The sequence below is a fragment of the Protopterus annectens genome, chromosome 12.part0 (genome assembly GCF_019279795.1).
Source record: "Protopterus annectens isolate FY-2018-M chromosome 12.part0, PAN1.0, whole genome shotgun sequence".
In the NCBI taxonomy this organism is placed as follows: Eukaryota; Metazoa; Chordata; order Ceratodontiformes; family Protopteridae; genus Protopterus; species Protopterus annectens.
Window position 1 is genome coordinate 112627558 of NC_056746.1, and position 19191 is coordinate 112646748.

General features: G+C 42.3%; 1 protein-coding gene across 1 annotated transcript in view; it reads right to left on the minus strand.

Annotated features, from left to right (window-relative positions):
• Window positions 1–5899: 5899 nt before the first annotated feature.
• NFATC4 (nuclear factor of activated T cells 4) overlaps window positions 5900–19191 on the minus strand; it is a 2196128-nt gene continuing 2182836 nt past the window's right edge. Inside the window, exon 10 of the mRNA XM_044089135.1 lies at window positions 5900–6246. Within this exon, the coding sequence (XP_043945070.1) occupies window positions 6179–6246 (68 nt within the window). The 3' untranslated portion in view covers window positions 5900–6178. The remainder of the gene's footprint in view (window positions 6247–19191) is intronic.

Consider the following 19191-nt stretch of genomic DNA (forward strand, 5'->3'; position numbering starts at 1 on the left):
ATCATTATGTAAGGAGTGACCAGCAGAGTGACGTCCACATACTCCTACACTGAACACATCATTATGTAAGGAGTGATCATCAGAGTCATGTCCACATACTCCTACACTGATCACATCATTATGTAAGGAGGTACCAGCAGAGTCATGTCCACGTACTCCTACACTGATCACATCATTATGTAAGGAGTTATCAGCAGAGTCATGTCCACATACTCCTACACTGATCACATCATTATGTAAGGAATGACATTATGTAAGGAGTGACCAGCAGAGTCCTGTCCACATACTCCTACACTGATCACATTATTATGTAAGGAGTGACCATCAGAGTCATGTCCACATACACCTACACTGATCACATCATTATGTAAGGAGTGACCAGCAGAGTCATTTCCACATACTCCTACACTGATCACATCATTATGTAAGGAGTGACCAGCAGAGTCCTGTCCACATACTACTACACTGAACACATCATTATGTAAGGAATGACCAGCAGTCACTTCAACATACTCCTACACTGATCACATCATTATGAACAGAGTGGCCAGTAGAGTCATGTCCACATACTCCTACACTGATCACATCATTATGTAAGGAGTGACCAGCAGAGTCATGTCCACATACTCCTACACTGATGACATCATTATGTAAGGAGTAACCAGCAGAGTCATGTCTGCATACTCCTAAACTGACCACATCATTATGTAAGGAATGACCAGCAGAGTCATGTCAAACTTCTACAATGACCACATCATTATGTAAGGAGTGACCAGTAGAGTCATGTCCACATACTCCTACACTGATCACATCATTATGTAAGGAGTGACCAGCAGAGTCATGTCCACATACTCCTACACTGACCACATCATTATGTAAGGAGTGACCATCAGAGTCCTGTCCACATACTCCTACACTGATCACATCATTATTTAAGGAGTGACCAGCAGAGTCACTTCCACATACTCCTACACTGATCACATCATTATGTAAGGAGTGACCAGCAGAGTAATGTCCACATACTCCTACACTGATCACATCATTATGTAAGGAGTGACATTATGTAAGGAGTGACCATCAGAGTCATGTCCACATACTCCTACACTGATCGCATCATTATGTAAGGAGTGACCAGCAGAGTCATGTCCACATACTCCTACACTGGTCACATCATTTAAGGAGTGACCAGCAGAGTCATGTCCACATACTCCCACACTGATCACATCATTATGTAAGGAGTGACCAGCAGAGTCATGTCCAAATATTCCTACACTTTTCACATCATTACATAAGGAGTGACTATAAGAGTCACATCCACATACGCCTACAGTGATCACATCATTATGTAAGGAGTGACATTATGTAAGGAGTGACCATCAGAGTCATGTCCACATACTCCTACACTGATCACATCATTATATAAGGAGTGACCAGCAGAGTCATGTCCACATAATCCTACACTGATCACATCATTATGTAAGGAGTGACTAGCAGAGTCATGTCCAGATACTCCTACACTGATCGCATCATGTAATGAGTGACCAGCAGAGTCATGTCCACATACTCCTACACTGATCACATCATTATGTAAGGAGTGACCAGCAGAGTCATTTCCATATACTTCTACACTGATCACATCATTATGTAAGGAGTGACCAGCAGAGTCCTGTCCACATACTCCTACACTGAACACATCATTATGTAAGGAATGACCAGCAGTCACTTCCACATACTCATACACTGATTACATCATTATGAAAGGAGTGGCCAGTAGAGTTATGTCCACATACTTCTACACTGATCACATCATTATGTAAGGAGTGACATTATGTAAGGAGTGACCATCAGAGTCACATCCACATACTCCTACACTGATTACATCATTATGAAAGGAGTGGCCAGTAGAGTCATGTCCACATATTCCTACACTGATCACATCATTATGTAAGGAGTGACCAGCAGAGTCATGTCCAGATACTCCTACACTGATCGCATCATGTAATGAGTGACCAGCAGAGTCACGTCCACATACTCCTACACTGATCACATCATTATGTAAGGAGTGACCAGCAGAGTCATTTCCATATACTTCTACACTGATCACATCATTATGTAAGGAGTGACCAGCAGAGTCCTGTCCACATATTCCTACACTGAACACATCATTATGTAAGGAATGACCAGCAGTCACTTCCACATACTCATAAACTGATTACATCATTATGAAAGGAGTGGCCAGTAGAGTTATGTCCACATACTCCTACACTGATCACATCATTATGTAAGGAGTGACATTATGTAAGGAGTGACCATCAGAGTCACATCCACATACTCCTACACTGATCACATCATTATGTAAGGAGTGACCAGCAGAGTCATGTCCACATACTCCTACACTGATCACATCATTATGTATGGAGTGACCAGCAGAGTCATGTCTGCATACTCCTGCACTGACCACATCATTATGTAAGGAATGACCAGCAGTCATGTCCACATACTTCTACACTGACCACATCATCATGTAAGGTGTGACCAGTAGAGTCATGTCCACATACTCCTACACTGATCACATCATTATGTAAGGAGTGACCAACAGAATTATGTCCACATACTCTTACACTGACCACATCATTATGTAAGGAGTGAACATCAGAGTCATGTCCACATACTCCTACACTGATCACATCATTATTTAAGGAGTGACCAGCAGAGTCATGTCCACATACTCCTACACTGGTCACATCATTATTTAAGGAGTGACCAGCAGAGTCATGTCCACATACTCCTACACTTATCACATCATTATGTAAGGAGTGTCCAGCAGAGTCATGTCCACATACTCCTACACTGATCACATCATTATGTAAGGAGTGACCAGCAGAGTCATGTCCACATATTCCTACACTTTTCACATCATTATTTAAGGAGTGACTATAAGAGTCACATCCACATACGCCTACAGTGATCACATTATTATGTAAGGAGTGACATTATGTAAGGAGTGACCTTCAGAGTCATGTCCACATACTCCTACACTGATCGCATTATTATGTAAGGAGTGACCAGCAGAGTCATGTCCACATACTCCTACACTGATCATATCATTATGTAAGGAGTGACCAGCAGAGTCATGTCCACATACTCCTACACTGATCACATCATTATGTAAGGAGTGACCAGCAGAGTCATGTCCACATATTCCTACACTTTTCACATCATTATATAAGGAGTGACTATAAGAGTCACATCCACATACGCCTACAGTGATCACATCATTATGTAAGGAGTGACATTATGTAAGGAGTGACCAGCAGAGTCATGCCCACATACTCCTACACTGATCACATCATTATGTAAGGAGTGACCAGCAGAGTCATGTCCAGATACTCCTACACTGATCGCATCATGTAATGAGTGACCAGCAGAGTCACGTTCACATACTCCTACACTGATCACATCATTATGTAAGGAGTGACCAGCAGAGTCATTTCCATATACTTCTACACTGATCACATCATTATGTAAGGAGTGACCAGCAGTCACTTCCACATACTCATACACTGATTACATCATTATGAAAGAAGTGGCCAGTAGAGTCATGTCCACATACTCCTACACTGATCACATCATTATGTAGGGAGTGACATTATGTAAGGAGTGACCATCAGAGTCATGTCCACATACTCCTACACTGATCACATCATTATGTTAGGAGTGACCAGCAGAGTCATGTCCACATACTCTTACACTGATCACATCATTATGTATGGAGTGACCAGCAGAGTCATGTCTGCATACTCCTGCACTGACCACATCATTATGTAAGGAATGACCAGCAGAGTCATGCCCACATACTTCTACAAAGACCACATCATTATGTAAGGTGTGACCAGTAGAGTCATGTCCACATACTCCTACACTGATCACATCATTATGTAAGGAGTGACCAGCAAAATCATGTCCACATACTCCTACACTGACCACATCATTATGTAAGGAGTGACCATCAGAGTCATGTCCACATACTCCTACACTGATCACATCATTATTTAAGGAGTGACCAGCAGTCACTTCCACATACTCCTACACTGATCACATCATTATGTAAGGAGTGACCAGCAGAGTAATGTCCACATACTCCTACATTATGTAAGGAGTGACATTATGTAAGGAGTGACCATCAGAGTCATGCCCACATACTCCTACACTGATCACATCATTATGTAAGGAGTGACCATCAGGGTCATGTCCACATTCACCTACACTGATCACATCATTATGCAAGGAGTGACCAGCAGAGTCATTTCCACATACTCCTACACTGATCACATCATTATGTAAGGAGTGACCAGCAGAGTGATGTCCACATACTCCTACACTGAACACATCATTATGTAAGGAGTGATCATCAGAGTCATGTCCACATACTCCTACACTGATCACATCATTATGTAAGGAGTGACCATCAGAGTCATGTCCACATACTCCTTCACTGATCACATCATTATGTAAGGAGGTACCAGCAGAGTCATGTCCACGTACTCCTACACTGATCACATCATTATGTAAGGAGTTACCAGCAGAGTCATGTCCACATACTCCTACACTGATCACATCATTATGCAAGGAATGACATTATGTAAGGAGTGACCAGCAGAGTCCTGTCCTCATACTCCTACACTGATCACATCATTATGTAAGGAGTGTCCAGCAGAGTCATGTCCACATACACCTACACTGATCACATCATTATGTAAGGAGTGACCAGCAGAGTCATTTCCACATACTCCTTCACTGATCACATCATTATGTAAGGAGTGACCAGCAGAGTCATGTCATACTCCTACACTGATCATATCATTATGTAAGGAGTGACCAGTAGAGTCATGTCCACATACTCCTACACTGATCACATCATTATGTAAGGAGTGACTAGCAGAGTCATGTCCACATACTCCTTTACTGATCACATCATTATGTAAGGTATGGAGTTATCATTGTCACAAGGCAGTGATGCTGATAAGCTATCACATTCCACATCACTGCTGCAGGACTCCAGTCTCACATTAAAATATTTGTGCAAGACTGAGTTACCACCTTTAAAAGGTAGGACTGGGCTGTTGCACTCCATCCTGGATGTGCAGTACTGAGCTATTATATTCATATTAGACTGTTGCAAACATTATATATGACATTACAGATTAAAAATGAATGCGGTGAGGCTTTGTGCTTAACCTCTGATGGAAAAGATGAGCCCTTGTATTCCATGATTAAAGTTAGGCCTCATCTTAGATGTTCTAGTTCAGCTATCTAAGACTCAGAAAAAAAGCTAAACAAACCGGTTCATTTATGAAGAACAGTTGCTCTGATGTTAATATCATCCTTCAGAAACCATGAAAGCTGTGTATTTGTGTGCAGAATCATTACATAGTACTACTAATCTGATTACAACAGCTTGCCTACATATGCAGCACAAGGAACTGTGTCCATCATTTCTATGTCACTGTATCACAACAAAACGTCTTCACCGCCATTGTTTAAGAACAGGATATCGCTGATGAAAATGCCAACATTTGGTGGTGATCATGCTTATTATCACACTCAAAGATTAGTGGATAAATGTCTCTCCATCCAAACTGCCTTGAACTGTTCCACTGATGTGCCATTTAAGACCATTTAGTACTAATTGCTACCCCTGTTGTATGTGTTATAGCACTGAGATGTGTGTTTGGATGGAGAGCTAGTGCTCATTAAGAATGCTGGGGTCCAGGAAGAAGCAAGAAACCCCTGTGGCACCACCTGCTGAAACTGCACGTGCCATTTTCATTTCAATCCCGACATGGAGGGTTATGATTTGAAACCAAGGCAATCTGCCTAATAAACCACTACGATAAGCTGGTTGACTCCTAATTTAATACAATCTCGTTAAGTAACACAATGCTGATCAATAACTTAAAACACTTTTTAGTCTCTCTTTTATATTACAGAGTACAACAATGTCTCTTATTTATAGATTTGCTTCATGTCCTCATGAAGATACGAATCCTTCCTGACACCTTTATTATTCCAAAGATACAGCCACCACTTGAAATAACTGCATGTTCCTGTAGCAGACTGAAAAAAGGCACGAGGTAAGCAATACTTTGGTACTCTGCAGTTCGGTATTCTTCGGCATCTAGTTGGATGTTTCTTCACAATGAGTATCTGCAAACTTCGTGAGATCATGACCTATTATTTCACTCACTGTAAATTAGAAAAAAATATTTTAAAACAATTATACTTTTACTAGTTTACATTTTAGGAAAGCAATGTACAACTTTTGTGGAAACGCTAGTCCAATGGACAAAGTTAATTGTATATTAGCATTTTAATTCAACAGGGGAAAACTGAGATGAAAAAATAATATCCAGTTTCTAAAAAGTGAGACAAAATATTTATATAATTTCACAATATGACATTTGGTTACTATGACTACTATGCAAACGATGTGCGATTTTACTGTGAAGTAGACCAAGTCAAAGTGTAATATAATATATAACATTACTTATGTTTTAGTGATAATTCTCTGGTTCATCAAATTATTTATTACCCCTATTTTCTGTACAATCACTACAGCCGTAACATGTTGATAAGGATAAGCATGCTAACCAGCATGCACTGCAAAGGCATTTTACGTTAAACTATAGAACCTGTGTCAGTTAAAGGATAAATCACCCTTTCCTTATCACAAATGTATCTTGCATATTGTTTCATTATCACAAAGGTATCTGACACATTGTTTCCTTATCACACAGGTATCTGACATATTATTTCCTTATCACACAGGTATCTGACACATTGTTTCCTTATCACACAGGTATCTGACATATTGTTTCCTTATCACACAGGTATCTGACATATTGTTTCCATATCACACAGGTATCTGGCACATCATCCTGAATGGCTGTTTAGGAGTTTATTCTCACTTTATCTTCTGTTTCATTTTGAGATTAAAAATGTACAACCCGAAGCTACCGAGGGAAACCATAGGGGACAAGTGTAGAGGCTAGCCGTGGTTGTGGATGCATACAGGGTGATGCTCCCTGTACTGCTGCCCACTGCTGTTGAAATGCTGTGTATTGGGTCAAATGAGTAATATTTTATTTCAATTTTTTTCTGTTTTTGTATGTTTGCACCGCATGGTGCGGAGTGTAACATTGCCAAGTTGTGCTCATATATAGACAGCTGACACCTGTTCGACATCTAAAAATAGAAACCTTATGGCATTAATTATCACAATTAAATATTTTTATTACTTTACATTTTTTTTCTTTTTTTTCAGTTTTTTTAATTGCTGTTTGCGTGGCACTCAGCATCATAGAGATGAGCAGCTCATATAGGTACAAAGCCAGCAGTTGCTAGACATCTAGAAAGAGAAACTAGATATAATCAATTATTAATGTCTGGGTCTATTTAACAGCATTTGTGCAGCGTGCCATGGTGCTTAGCAATGCTAAAAGGTAGTCCAATAGTATATGTGAAGGTATACAAGTTTTTATAATATCCAAGTAGCTAAATGGGTAGAAATATAGCCTAATGCTTAGTAGGTCCTTGGTTTAAGGGCATAGTAGTGATAAGATGTCTGTAATTTAATTTATGTATGTTTAATTTTAAAAACAAATTTGTGAAATATGGCACTGCTGCACTGTGCTGAGCACCACTTAAACATACTAATGGCTACTTTTGTTTGTGTGGGGCTACGCTTAGCTAAAACTTTGGTTGTGTGAGTTTTACTCTGCTTAGCTGGTTTGTAAGATGCTAAGCAATGCAACACCTTTTTGAATGTTGCTCAGTTATGTGTAAGGGTGGGAAAACAGCCTATATTAGGTGCAATAGGCAGGAATTCTGTAACAGTCTTTGGAGTCTGATCAACTGGTGATATGGGAGGTGGTGCTGGTGAAGGTGCACACTTTTGGGCTCAGAGATGGGGAGTCCAGGAGTCCAGGGTCTCCGTTGGGCTCCTGGTACAAAATCATGAACCCTGACTGCTGCAGGGTGTTTTTCAGGTTTCAGAGTGTAAGGTGGAGGCCCGGAACTGGTTGGCCAGGGAACTCACCAATGCTACTGGTATCCCCTGCACAGGTGAGCTGTGCCATCACCATTATGATGACCTGAAGAGGAGAAAGAGGGGGAACCTTGGACACCAGGGTACAAGAAGTCATAGTTGGGAGTGCCCCACAAAAATGTAAGTATTTTTCCCACTGTTTTACAAATATGCAAGCTGAATGTCTGCAAACCTGGTATGCATAATGGTGTGCTTCTCTCACAATGTCCCATGCCAGGTGCCTGGCCAGTTTGCACCATGAGTGTGGTATGTATGGATTTATTATGCTAACTGTAGTACAATAAGCACAAAAGAGTAAAGTATTTAGCGCAATAAAGTATACACAATAAAAACTGTACTGCAATAAATGGGAAATTAGAGCTATAGTGCAATAAATGAACAATAACAACTGCATTGCAATAAACAATGAACAATACTTGTAATAGCTGTAGAATGCTAAACTAATGGCCTGCAAACTGTATTGTTTAACTCATAGTATGGCCTAAGGCTGTCTCCAGGCCAATATTGTTCACATAATGCTCTCTGTTCCTCTGACTTCAAGTAATAAAGGTATATGGGTCTGGTAGCCGACTCTATGGGCAGATATTGTGTGGACTTTACAAACATTTATCAGCAATACCGATAAAGTGTTAAGCAGCATTGTTGATTCATACAGAAATGCATTTTAATAAATGCATTACAGCTGTATTCCATGCATGTGTGTTCTACTGTCACTGCAGTCAAGTATAGCACTGTAATAGTTCTGGAACACAAAACAAATTCAGTCAAATAATGCTGTCTTTTTCTCCCACTCCAGGAAGAAAAGGTATATGGGTAAGGTAGCCCATGTCGTGAACAGATATGATTGTGGTCACATTTCACAGACACTTAGCAATACCAATAAAGTGTTAAGCAGCATTGTTGATTCCTAAATACATCTGTCTACATATTTCCAGCATGGCTATACTCCTTGCATGTCTGTATTAAGCTGCTGCAGTCAATGTTACATTTTTTGCAGATGTCCCCCTGCAGTCACAGCTATTGGGTTCTATTCCCATGCCTGCCAGCTAAGGCAAGATGTATGTCCAGTTTATCTACTGTACACAAACATGCCTCTCAAGTGTCATGATTTCATATAATGTAATTAAAACTGCCTAATCCGTCTGTCACAGGATTACCAGAAAAATGATTACCTGAAATGCGATGCATTACCAAATCTACTTACAGAACACCTTGGTAGTTACAGAAGTCCACATTATGTGAAAGTGTTCTGTGTAGTTGTGTACCTGCATTTTTTACTGCTTGGCCCATATTGATTCATGTTAACAGCTTGAGAGGTATGTACATGCTACACACCTATAGGTGAACTGTAGTCACTGCACTCAAATAATCTGCAGCCATGTAGTGCCAGTGTTATCATCAGTGTTTTCAGGGACATAGTCTGCATTGTCAGCAATGGATTGTTTTTTCTCTCTCTCCCCACCTCTTATCTTCTTTTATTTATTGCTGTTATTTATTATTATGATTTAATATTAGCATATTTTGTTAAACTAACTATATTTTTGCAAAATGTGATGTATTATTGTTATGTGTTATTTATGATTCAATATAACATATGTTTTTAAACTAACTGTTTTGTTGGCCTTATGGTTTACTTCTTAGTGGCATACTTTTAGTAAATAACATAACAGGCAGTATTTTGTTGTGTTACACATAATTAATATGCAATAATATGCATTTGAATTAATTAAAATGATGCTCCATTCTGTTAATACTAACAATGGTTTGGTTATTACTAACCGTAACTTATTGCTACACCTGATTTACCACACCACATCTAGGTAGGCTGGTTCCAGCTGCTCTGACAAGCTTGCCTCAAATCATTGTGGCACTGGGTCCCAGATGGGTGGTGCCCCCTCTGCTGCCTCTGCAATACCTGCAGCATTGGGTAGTACAGCCCCATGGGATGGTGTCCAGCCCCCCCCCCCTGGGAGTACTGCTGGAGGGGGTGCTGTCAATTGGGATGAGCTGCTGGTCTTCGTGTGCAGGGATAGTCTACTGTGGGGTTGGCTGCTGCCTGTGCCGGATTGAGGGCATGCTGGCTGACCTGGTGGGGCAACTTCGCCCCGATGCCCAGCCTCCAACTCTGCCACCACCAGGGCAGTGAAGGAGCAGTACCAACAGTTCCATGGGTGGGGAAGTGAGTCATGCTGCTGCCATCTGGAGGCACGTGGGACTTGGCTTTCACAACACCCTCCCTATCCAAGGTGTTCACCCCACCTTATGTGTTATACACCACCCTGTCTGCTGTCTTGCCTGTCTTGTCTATCTGCAAATGAATCCTCACCTACCCAACTTAACCTCCCCATATGTACCTATGTCCCTTCCCCAACATTCCAACCTCACCTTAAAAAAATGGACATCTGTTCCAGAAAAAACATCGTGCCATACATAGCTTTCCATTTCCAGGGGACACATGTAACTTGATCCAATTGGCTTGACAGTGCAGTTATGTGGTCCTCACACCTCTCTCTGGGGTTGAGGGTTCAAAGTGATGTACAAATTCTGTTGAAGTGCACAGTTGTTGCTGTACACAAACGGGCAGCCATGTTCTTCCTACACATTTTACCACTTTTCTATCTCCCCATTTTCTTTTCTTTATATTTTTTGAGTGCGTTGTGGCACAACATGATGCATTGCGCAGCTTCGCTAAGCTCAGCTAAATAGAACTATATTGATATATGTGTTTTTAAACTTCTAAAACACACTTACAAAATAAACACCTGCCCATATATTGAACCCAAGACTATTGCACCTGCAGACCACTGCATTAACCTGCCACACCACACAACTCTTAATTAAAACAGGTGCTTAAAACATAACATAGTAATTGCCAGTTACAGTCATTAAGCATGTTTCAGTAGAGCTGTGCATCACACCACACTGCTCAAACTTGATTACATAGTCATGGAAAAAATGGGAGTGTACCTTAGACTTTGGTGCAATAATAGACCACTAGACAGCCAAAGACATAATAATGGATGTAAGTGAGGCCTGTGATAGCAGGTAAATCTGCCCTTCAGCAGCAACATGTAGAAAGACACCTGCTAAGGCATTAATGGCAAAACACATGTTCAACTGGGACCCTGGTGCACACATGCATCCATATAAAGCCATGCACATACTGATTAATGTAGAAAATGTATGTCATAGCCTGTATGTATGTACATATATCTTGCAAATACACCTGCTGCAGCAGTGACTCAGTAGCTCAGTCTATTGATCACCTTGCAAACAGTACATTTTGCCACACACAGTCCTGGTTTCAAATCCAGTGATGTGTAGAAGTGAATGTACATTATTGAAAAGGCAACAATTAATGTGTGAGTCATGTACTCTTTATCCAAACAATGCATTTCAAATGACATGTCTGCTTTTCACTGATGGAAGTCACAAGCCTGCAGGTAGGAACACACTTCACATATCCCTATAGCAAAACTATATGTGCATAAAGTGCCATGTCATGCAGTAATATGCATTCAGAATGAAATTCAATGCAGGTACTGCAAATGAGGGCCACTAATATCAGAGTGCACTATACAATCCTTCAAACGTCACTATACAGATTAGCACAGCTTCACAGCTAACATACACATTGGAAGTACCTACTTGTAACAAAGGCCTGGCCTCATACACATTGCAAATTACTACTAGACTGTAACACATAGCCTGGCAGTTGCCCAGTTTGTGGATATATTCTTATATTTATACTTCATCTTACTCAAGGACACACCAAACATGTTGCTTAGTACTCTGTTAGTGATACCATTAACTAACATACTTACCTTAAACAGATGCCTTAATTGGAATGGAAAAGGTACCCTCATCCTGGCTCTGTCTCTACAACAAGGCTGACATAGCTCCCACAGTTACTGCTACAGCTTGTTGCCCTCCAAAGTGTTCACATTCTCTGCCTATGCCTATTACCTGCAGCAGCAGCTGTAGCCCATATCACACACATCTCTATGTAAAGGTTTTTGCTACAGACCTACCCTCTGCGACAATGTAGTCTCCTCATCCCAGAAATGTTCAGCACAACATATCAGAAAGGGGACCTAATCTAGATGAAGGCCTTATATAGTGTACAGTGGTTGCATGTCATTGGCTGATGATAGTGCAAATCAGCTGTGTTGACTGCAATTAACTTTTTCAGATCCAGACACTGGTTTAGGGGTAATCATCTGCTGATGAGAAGTGTGTTTAAAAGGCAAGCAGCTGGCTATGGGGAACCATTCTGTATAAGATATTCCTCACACAGAGCATGCCTTTGTGAAAACTTTACTATCACCACATATCAACAGTGGACTACTGTACTCCATCAGGTATGTAACTGTTTTTGTGCACAACAGGATGCAGATGGGTGAATACACTTATGGGGAATAGTGATTACAGCATTAAGCCTGTCTTAGACCTGTGATGTTGACATGTCAATGACCTCCTGCTGACTTACACCAACACCGGATGTACAACACATTAAGGGTGCATTGTCATTGTTCATTGTGGCAACTGGTCTCATTTGACTGTCCCTTTATAGTGGTTATAATATCACACTTTTATTTGTGTGGCACTATTCTTATGACATATTACCTAGGGGGTGTTGCCCATAGGGGACACACCACAGTAGACTCGAGTGTTAGTTGTATGATCATACAGCAATATCTGTCATGGCACACACAGGAATACCTGACTATTCCTACTATTTCAGTTGTATCCATCCACTTACTATGTTTGAACAGTGTGGAGAATGACATGTGTGAGCAAGCAGTGAATATTGCCAGCCATTTTGTCCTCACCGTATCTCTTATGTGATCATGTAATGTGTTTCCCTTTTGCTGTCTTTCAGGAATCATGTACCCTTGACACCATGCACCCTTCTCAGATATGGAAAATGAAATTATAGTGGAAGGACTAAGGCAACATCCTACTGTCCAGGGGAGGCAAAACAGGGAACAGCAGGCAGCATTGTGGGAAGACCTTGTCTGAGATGTGAATGGCATGGGCCATCAGGGCAGGAAATATGAGCAGGTTTGACACCACACAATGAACATAATCAATGCTGCACGATGAGTGGCAGCAGCTGTAGCCAGGGATTGTGCCATCAATGGTGGAGGGCCTGCAGTGCACTGTTGGCCACTGAGGAGTTCCTGGTGAACCTAGGCATACACAACCGCTCCCAGGCATCTGTCACACCATACATTATGGAGGTGCATGCCACAGTTTCCACAACAGAGGAGCATGCAGGTAAGAGTACTGTGATCACCATTGTAATACTGTAACAGTCAGTGTGTCAGGGTGTACATACTTTTATGTAGGTGTCAGGTATTTGTTCTTTAGGGGGAAGGGTTTAACCTCAGCTGTACTCTCATACTCAAAATGTGACCAGTACAATTAACACAGTAGGTACTGTAAATGTGATATATGGACACATTACCATGTTGTGCTGCAACATGCAGTGGCACTGACATTACCTCTCCCTCAACTTTTCACAGGCCCATCAGGTAGTGGCCAAGGCCGTGGTCCTGATCCTGCTAAGCATGACACTGTTTTGTTAAGGAACATTTATATTCTATTACACTCAAGGGCCAGAATAATGCCCTATTTAGAATAATGTCGTGTGTAAACAGGGTAGAATGTTTTTATTTTACACTCTGGAACAGGTACATAAGGATCTTACAGGGGGTAATCACAGGAGTGTAGTTGACCAAAATGAAGCACTTTGGCAGTGACAGTAAAGAGCAGATAAGCCTCCTAGTGTAAATGAGGTGATTACTCTAAAATGGCTTTTTAAAAAACAAAAGGTTGAAAGGAAAATAAATTAGGCAGTGAAATGTGTATTTCAATATATTTGTTAAGATAGGTGTTGGGGGCTGAATCTCTCCCAGAGGTAGATATCCCTCTTCTGATTCTATTGCTACTGCACACAGTCAGTATACCCACATGTACCCAGTCCCCAGAGGCCACAGATATTGGACAGTCAGAGGGTGGGGACATTCAACAGGAAAGTGTGGCAACTATGGCTCCAGTGAGTGTAGACATTGGTCATAGCCAGAGAGCTTGAGACGTCCCACACAGGTGGACTGACAGGGGTGCTTGTAGGAGGTCTGCTGTCCATCCACCACCATGGGTCACTCAGCATATGTTTTGGGCCATCATGGAGGCACAGGCATGTCCTGAACAGAACAACAGATGTATGCTGAGGGTTATGGATGCAGCACAGTCTGACATCTGTAACTGCATCCACCACATTGGGGACACCCTATACTGGTTGGCTGATGCAGTGGACAGAAGGTGGGCTGAGACAGTGTCTGTCCTGGACCACACATTGTACTAGAATGTGTGGTTGGAGTTGAGTGCCAGACCCATGGATGTAGGTCAGCAACCTCATCTGCTGATAGTCCATGTGGCCATGCACAGTCATGTGCCTGCAGTGGCAGTACATCAAGTGCTACAGAGGGGAGTGTGCTGTACACACCACAACATTGCAGGCCATGGGCTCATGGTCCTGGGCATTCCCATGGAGGACAGGTCCCAGTAGACAGCAGTGTGCATCAGGTACTAGCACCGCTTCTGACCTTGGGAATGGAGGTGTCAGTGCAACTCCTGGCAGAGTCAGTTCCTATGTTCAGGGCAGGGGATGATGAACTGTCAACTCTACCATGTATGGGCCAAAGCTGTCCAACACACACATGCAGGGCTAGCACTGAGCTTGACTGTGTACAGGCACACACTCACACACCACTGTCAAATACATGGCACCTTTCCTTGGTCCATCTTACCTGCTTCCCTTCTTGACTCATACACATGCTGTCAACCTTTTGGGTCAGCCTAGGCCTCATGCACCCCCATACAACACCCTGTGCAAGTGATAATACCTGTGCCACATTCCTGTCATCTTTGCCATCAATGCAGAGAAATGAAGCTATGTGTCTGATGCACAGGGTGACTATATATACTTGTGTAATGCAGTGTTGTTTTTCCATGCCACATGCAGTGGTTAATGACAGACACTGTATGCTGGTATTTGTCATGTGTACACCACATACTTTTGTGTACCTTGTGTTGTATGATGTTGTAATGGCTGTATAGTTACACAATGACATGTGTGTCACAGATCTGTTTCTGTTTCAGGAGTCTGTTGGGATAACCTACGGATACACAGCTTATAAAGCAGCTTAGGATGACATAGCACAGCACAAATATGTCTTCAGCAAAATACATCACTATAAGTGAATAGCTCCATAGGTTCATATGTGTATAACAGGCTAACAAGGGCAATGGCAGCATTCAGCATACTCAAGCATCCCTAATCTGTCAACAGGTCTGCTACCCTTGATATGTGTTCACTAGAGTTTTGGGAACTCATACATCTACAAGCTGTCCTGATAGAGATGGCCCATCTACAAATATCCTGTGCCCCGTACAGACAGCTGCCCAACACCAGTTATGATTAGTGTGTTCTGCATCCCATTTTGCAACCTGCACATGCAGTGTCACAGCAGATGTGTACTTCATATGCATAGGGATGGGCCTCTTTCATGTAGGGCATATTGTCTGTGTTACATACCTGTCTCTACAGCATGTACTATGTATACCACAATGATGTTGTAGGCATGTAGAACAGGTGAGACGTGTAAGTCTAGTCATGGATATGCGGGAGGTACACAGTGGGATCTGACAACTCCCTGTATGGATCCATATACATCCCCTCCAAAGCATTTAGGAGACTGATGATACATGTATGGTTGTGACAAGGACTCCATAGGACAGGTTACCGACACTGTGTATTGGTGTACCATGGGACCTGTGTGGCTGCTATAGGTGTACAATATGCCTGTGTAGTGACATAGCAAGGGTGCCATTGCGCACAATGATAGGTGTGACGACTGCCACATTCAGTATAGCAGTGACAGTCTGGGATGTACATCCCAAACCTGTTGGTATAGATTGTACAATAGTGGATGCATATCTGCATCTCACCGACCAGTTAGTCAAAGGCTACATTACTGTCTGTGTCCATAACCCCAGTGTATAATGGTTCAACTGTGTGTGTGGTGTATGGACACTACAATAATTTGCAGGGGTGGATGATTTCCCACAGGACAGTATTGTGCAGTCTTTGGCAGTTAGTCTTTGTTAGTGGCTCAGAGTACAATTGATTGTGTCTTAGGACATCCCGGATAACTGTTGGTTTTATGTGGTATTCTGTGACAGCTCCCAATGTGCAATCACCTGCTAATGTACTCAGTCAGAGGTCACTGACAGTAGCTATGACTGCAGAGAGGGATTAAGTAAGTAGGATACATCAATAATGGAGGATGGTGATCTGCCCTGGTGACTGGTGTCATTGCGGCATATGTCTCCCAATGCTATCTTCCCAGAGTATGACTGTCAGATGCTTGCCTATCTACCAGCTGACATAACACTCTGTACATGACATACACAGTTTCCAGCAAGGCCTGCTGGCCTAATATTGTCATACACCTTGTCAGGTCATGGTTGGTGGAGTGAGACATATGTCTGATATCCATTGCATAGTGTAACAGTCAATGGGCTCTGCCAGTTACAGTCGGTAGGCATGACCTGGCCTGAGAAAAGTAATAGTGTTTGGTCCAGTGTCACTGGGTGTATGACAGTGTCGGTGCTCATATCCATGCTAACTCCTATCATGGCATTTCAGATGACATGACTGAGAGATCTGGGGACACTGCTTGGCACTCCATGCTAGTTGTCCTCTGTGCAAGTAAGTCTTGCAGTTACTTCCAGCATGTTGCAAGAAGAGAGTCATGCAAGATGCCTGTACAGAGCACAGACAAACACTTTAGGGCAATGTAATATGTACAAACTGTGTTGCTTAGTCATACTGTAGCTCACTTGGCCAAAGGATGGTCCAGGTCCTTACCTACAATGCCCTGCAGCAGTGCTGTGACATCCCCACAATGGGAATCAAAGTAATGCATCATGTGTTTACCAATATGGGTGACCAGTACAGCCACCCCTAGTGTGAGGTCCTCCCTGGTGGGATCTGGTCACAGATCAGTTTCCTTAGAACTACTGGCATGTAGCCCCCCATTGCAGACAATACAGACATATATATCAGGACAGCCATTTATTACCTCCTGTGGGATGGTTGACATAGCATGACTGTACCTCCCCCTTCAGATGGGACAGGCAAGTATGCAGAGCTCTACATCCATGCATTATGTCAGCAGCATTACAATGGCATGAACTCAGCTATAAATGACAGGATTAACACAGGCTCATCATGTCTCAGCAAACCTGACTGGTGGACAACTGACATGATCAGGCTGTACAATAACAGGTGGACAGGGATATGTAACAGTTGGGGTGAGGGTGCCCCCCAACATGGAGGCACTACTTCTTCAGTTAAAAGAAGCACATAGTGTTGTTGTGATGTTGTGTAGACACAACAAGTGACAAAAGTAGCCACCCACACAAAGCAGAACCACAGCTCACAGTGTAGTTACATGTGTGACTTCAAAGGACAGGCCCAGATTGTTGATGATCTCATACGTCATAATGCTACATATGATGGGTCTGTACTCATACCTAACCTGTACACCCACACTGTCTGCATTAACTACACTCCCTTGTCCTCACCACATGTGACAAATGACATTCCTACAAAGTGTCCCATAATTTCCATATTTACAAAGCAGTTCATAATTGGCCTCTCAATGGAAGATACACAGCATCTATTGCACATACTGACATTCCATACCGCATCCCAAATGTGACCTGACAAGGATTACTAATACCACAGGGAAACCCTTGCAGTCATACCGACACTACTGGCTACACACCCACAGAGTGGACAACAGCAACTGTTATACCCTTGCACAGAGGTGGTGCATTCACTGACCAACATTACTATAGACCTCATTGTCTACATATCCATATCTGTATGCCCATAAGGGCAATCATCATGGAGCTGATCAGCACACATATATGTGTTCTACACACAGTTGACTGTACACAGTTTGGATGTGTGACAGGAGAAGCATGACTGTTACATGTGGTGGACATTTCTGAGGCAGTCACCATGGACCTGGGTGAGGGTATATCAGGGCATACAACCCCTAGACTGAGACAAGCCATCTGACTATATCCCCATTCAGGAAACATTTACAAAGCACCCACTTAGTCATCCACGATACTGCCATTGTAGGGGTCACTAAGTGGCCTATTGCTTGCACCCATACACAACATGGGGACATCCACCTGCAATAGCTGATCTATATGCAGCAATGCTCAACAGGGCACAATCCTGGGTCCTCTACTGCTTGGAATCCATTCAACCACAATACATGCGACTACTGACTGAATGTGGCTAACAATGTTAGCTGATGTCTGCAAAGTGTAAGTACTCATAGACTCTCTGTGGTATGTCACTCTTCTGCAAGAGTGTATTGCAAACACATGCCTGTTGACATACTAATGGCCATAAACTCCATGCAGATATATATGTAGTATCATTTCCATCTGTTAGACCTATGTACCTGGTAAGTAGCACATCAGTTGCAACATGTGATGTACATACTTAGAGGTGAATGAACTGAGCACACAGACCTGGCCACACAGGTTTAAACCTAATGTGCCACAGATCACCATGTCTCTACAGTGGTATGGCAGGAATTATATGGCATAGCTGAAGCCACAGTCACATGTAAGTGACGCACTCATAACCTCCAAGTACTCTTCCCTCAGCATGCCAATATCTGAGTGCAATGGCCATTTGGTGATGTACTTTTCCAAGCAGTACTGGCAATTTCACACACCAGTATGGTCCCTCACAAGGATACTTTACATCGTCAGTATGTGTTCAATGGGGATCATCTGCAATGAGTGTCATTGTCACCTGTGGCATATAGACTACTCAGAGGTGATTTTTGCCTTGCATATGGGGCAATGTGTGACCCTGCTTGATTCCATATGCTGCCTATCTGTTGGAGGCAAAGTCGATGAATAACGCACTGTAAAGACATTAACCTCATATGTGATGTTAGTACTACATGCTTGTGGAAGAG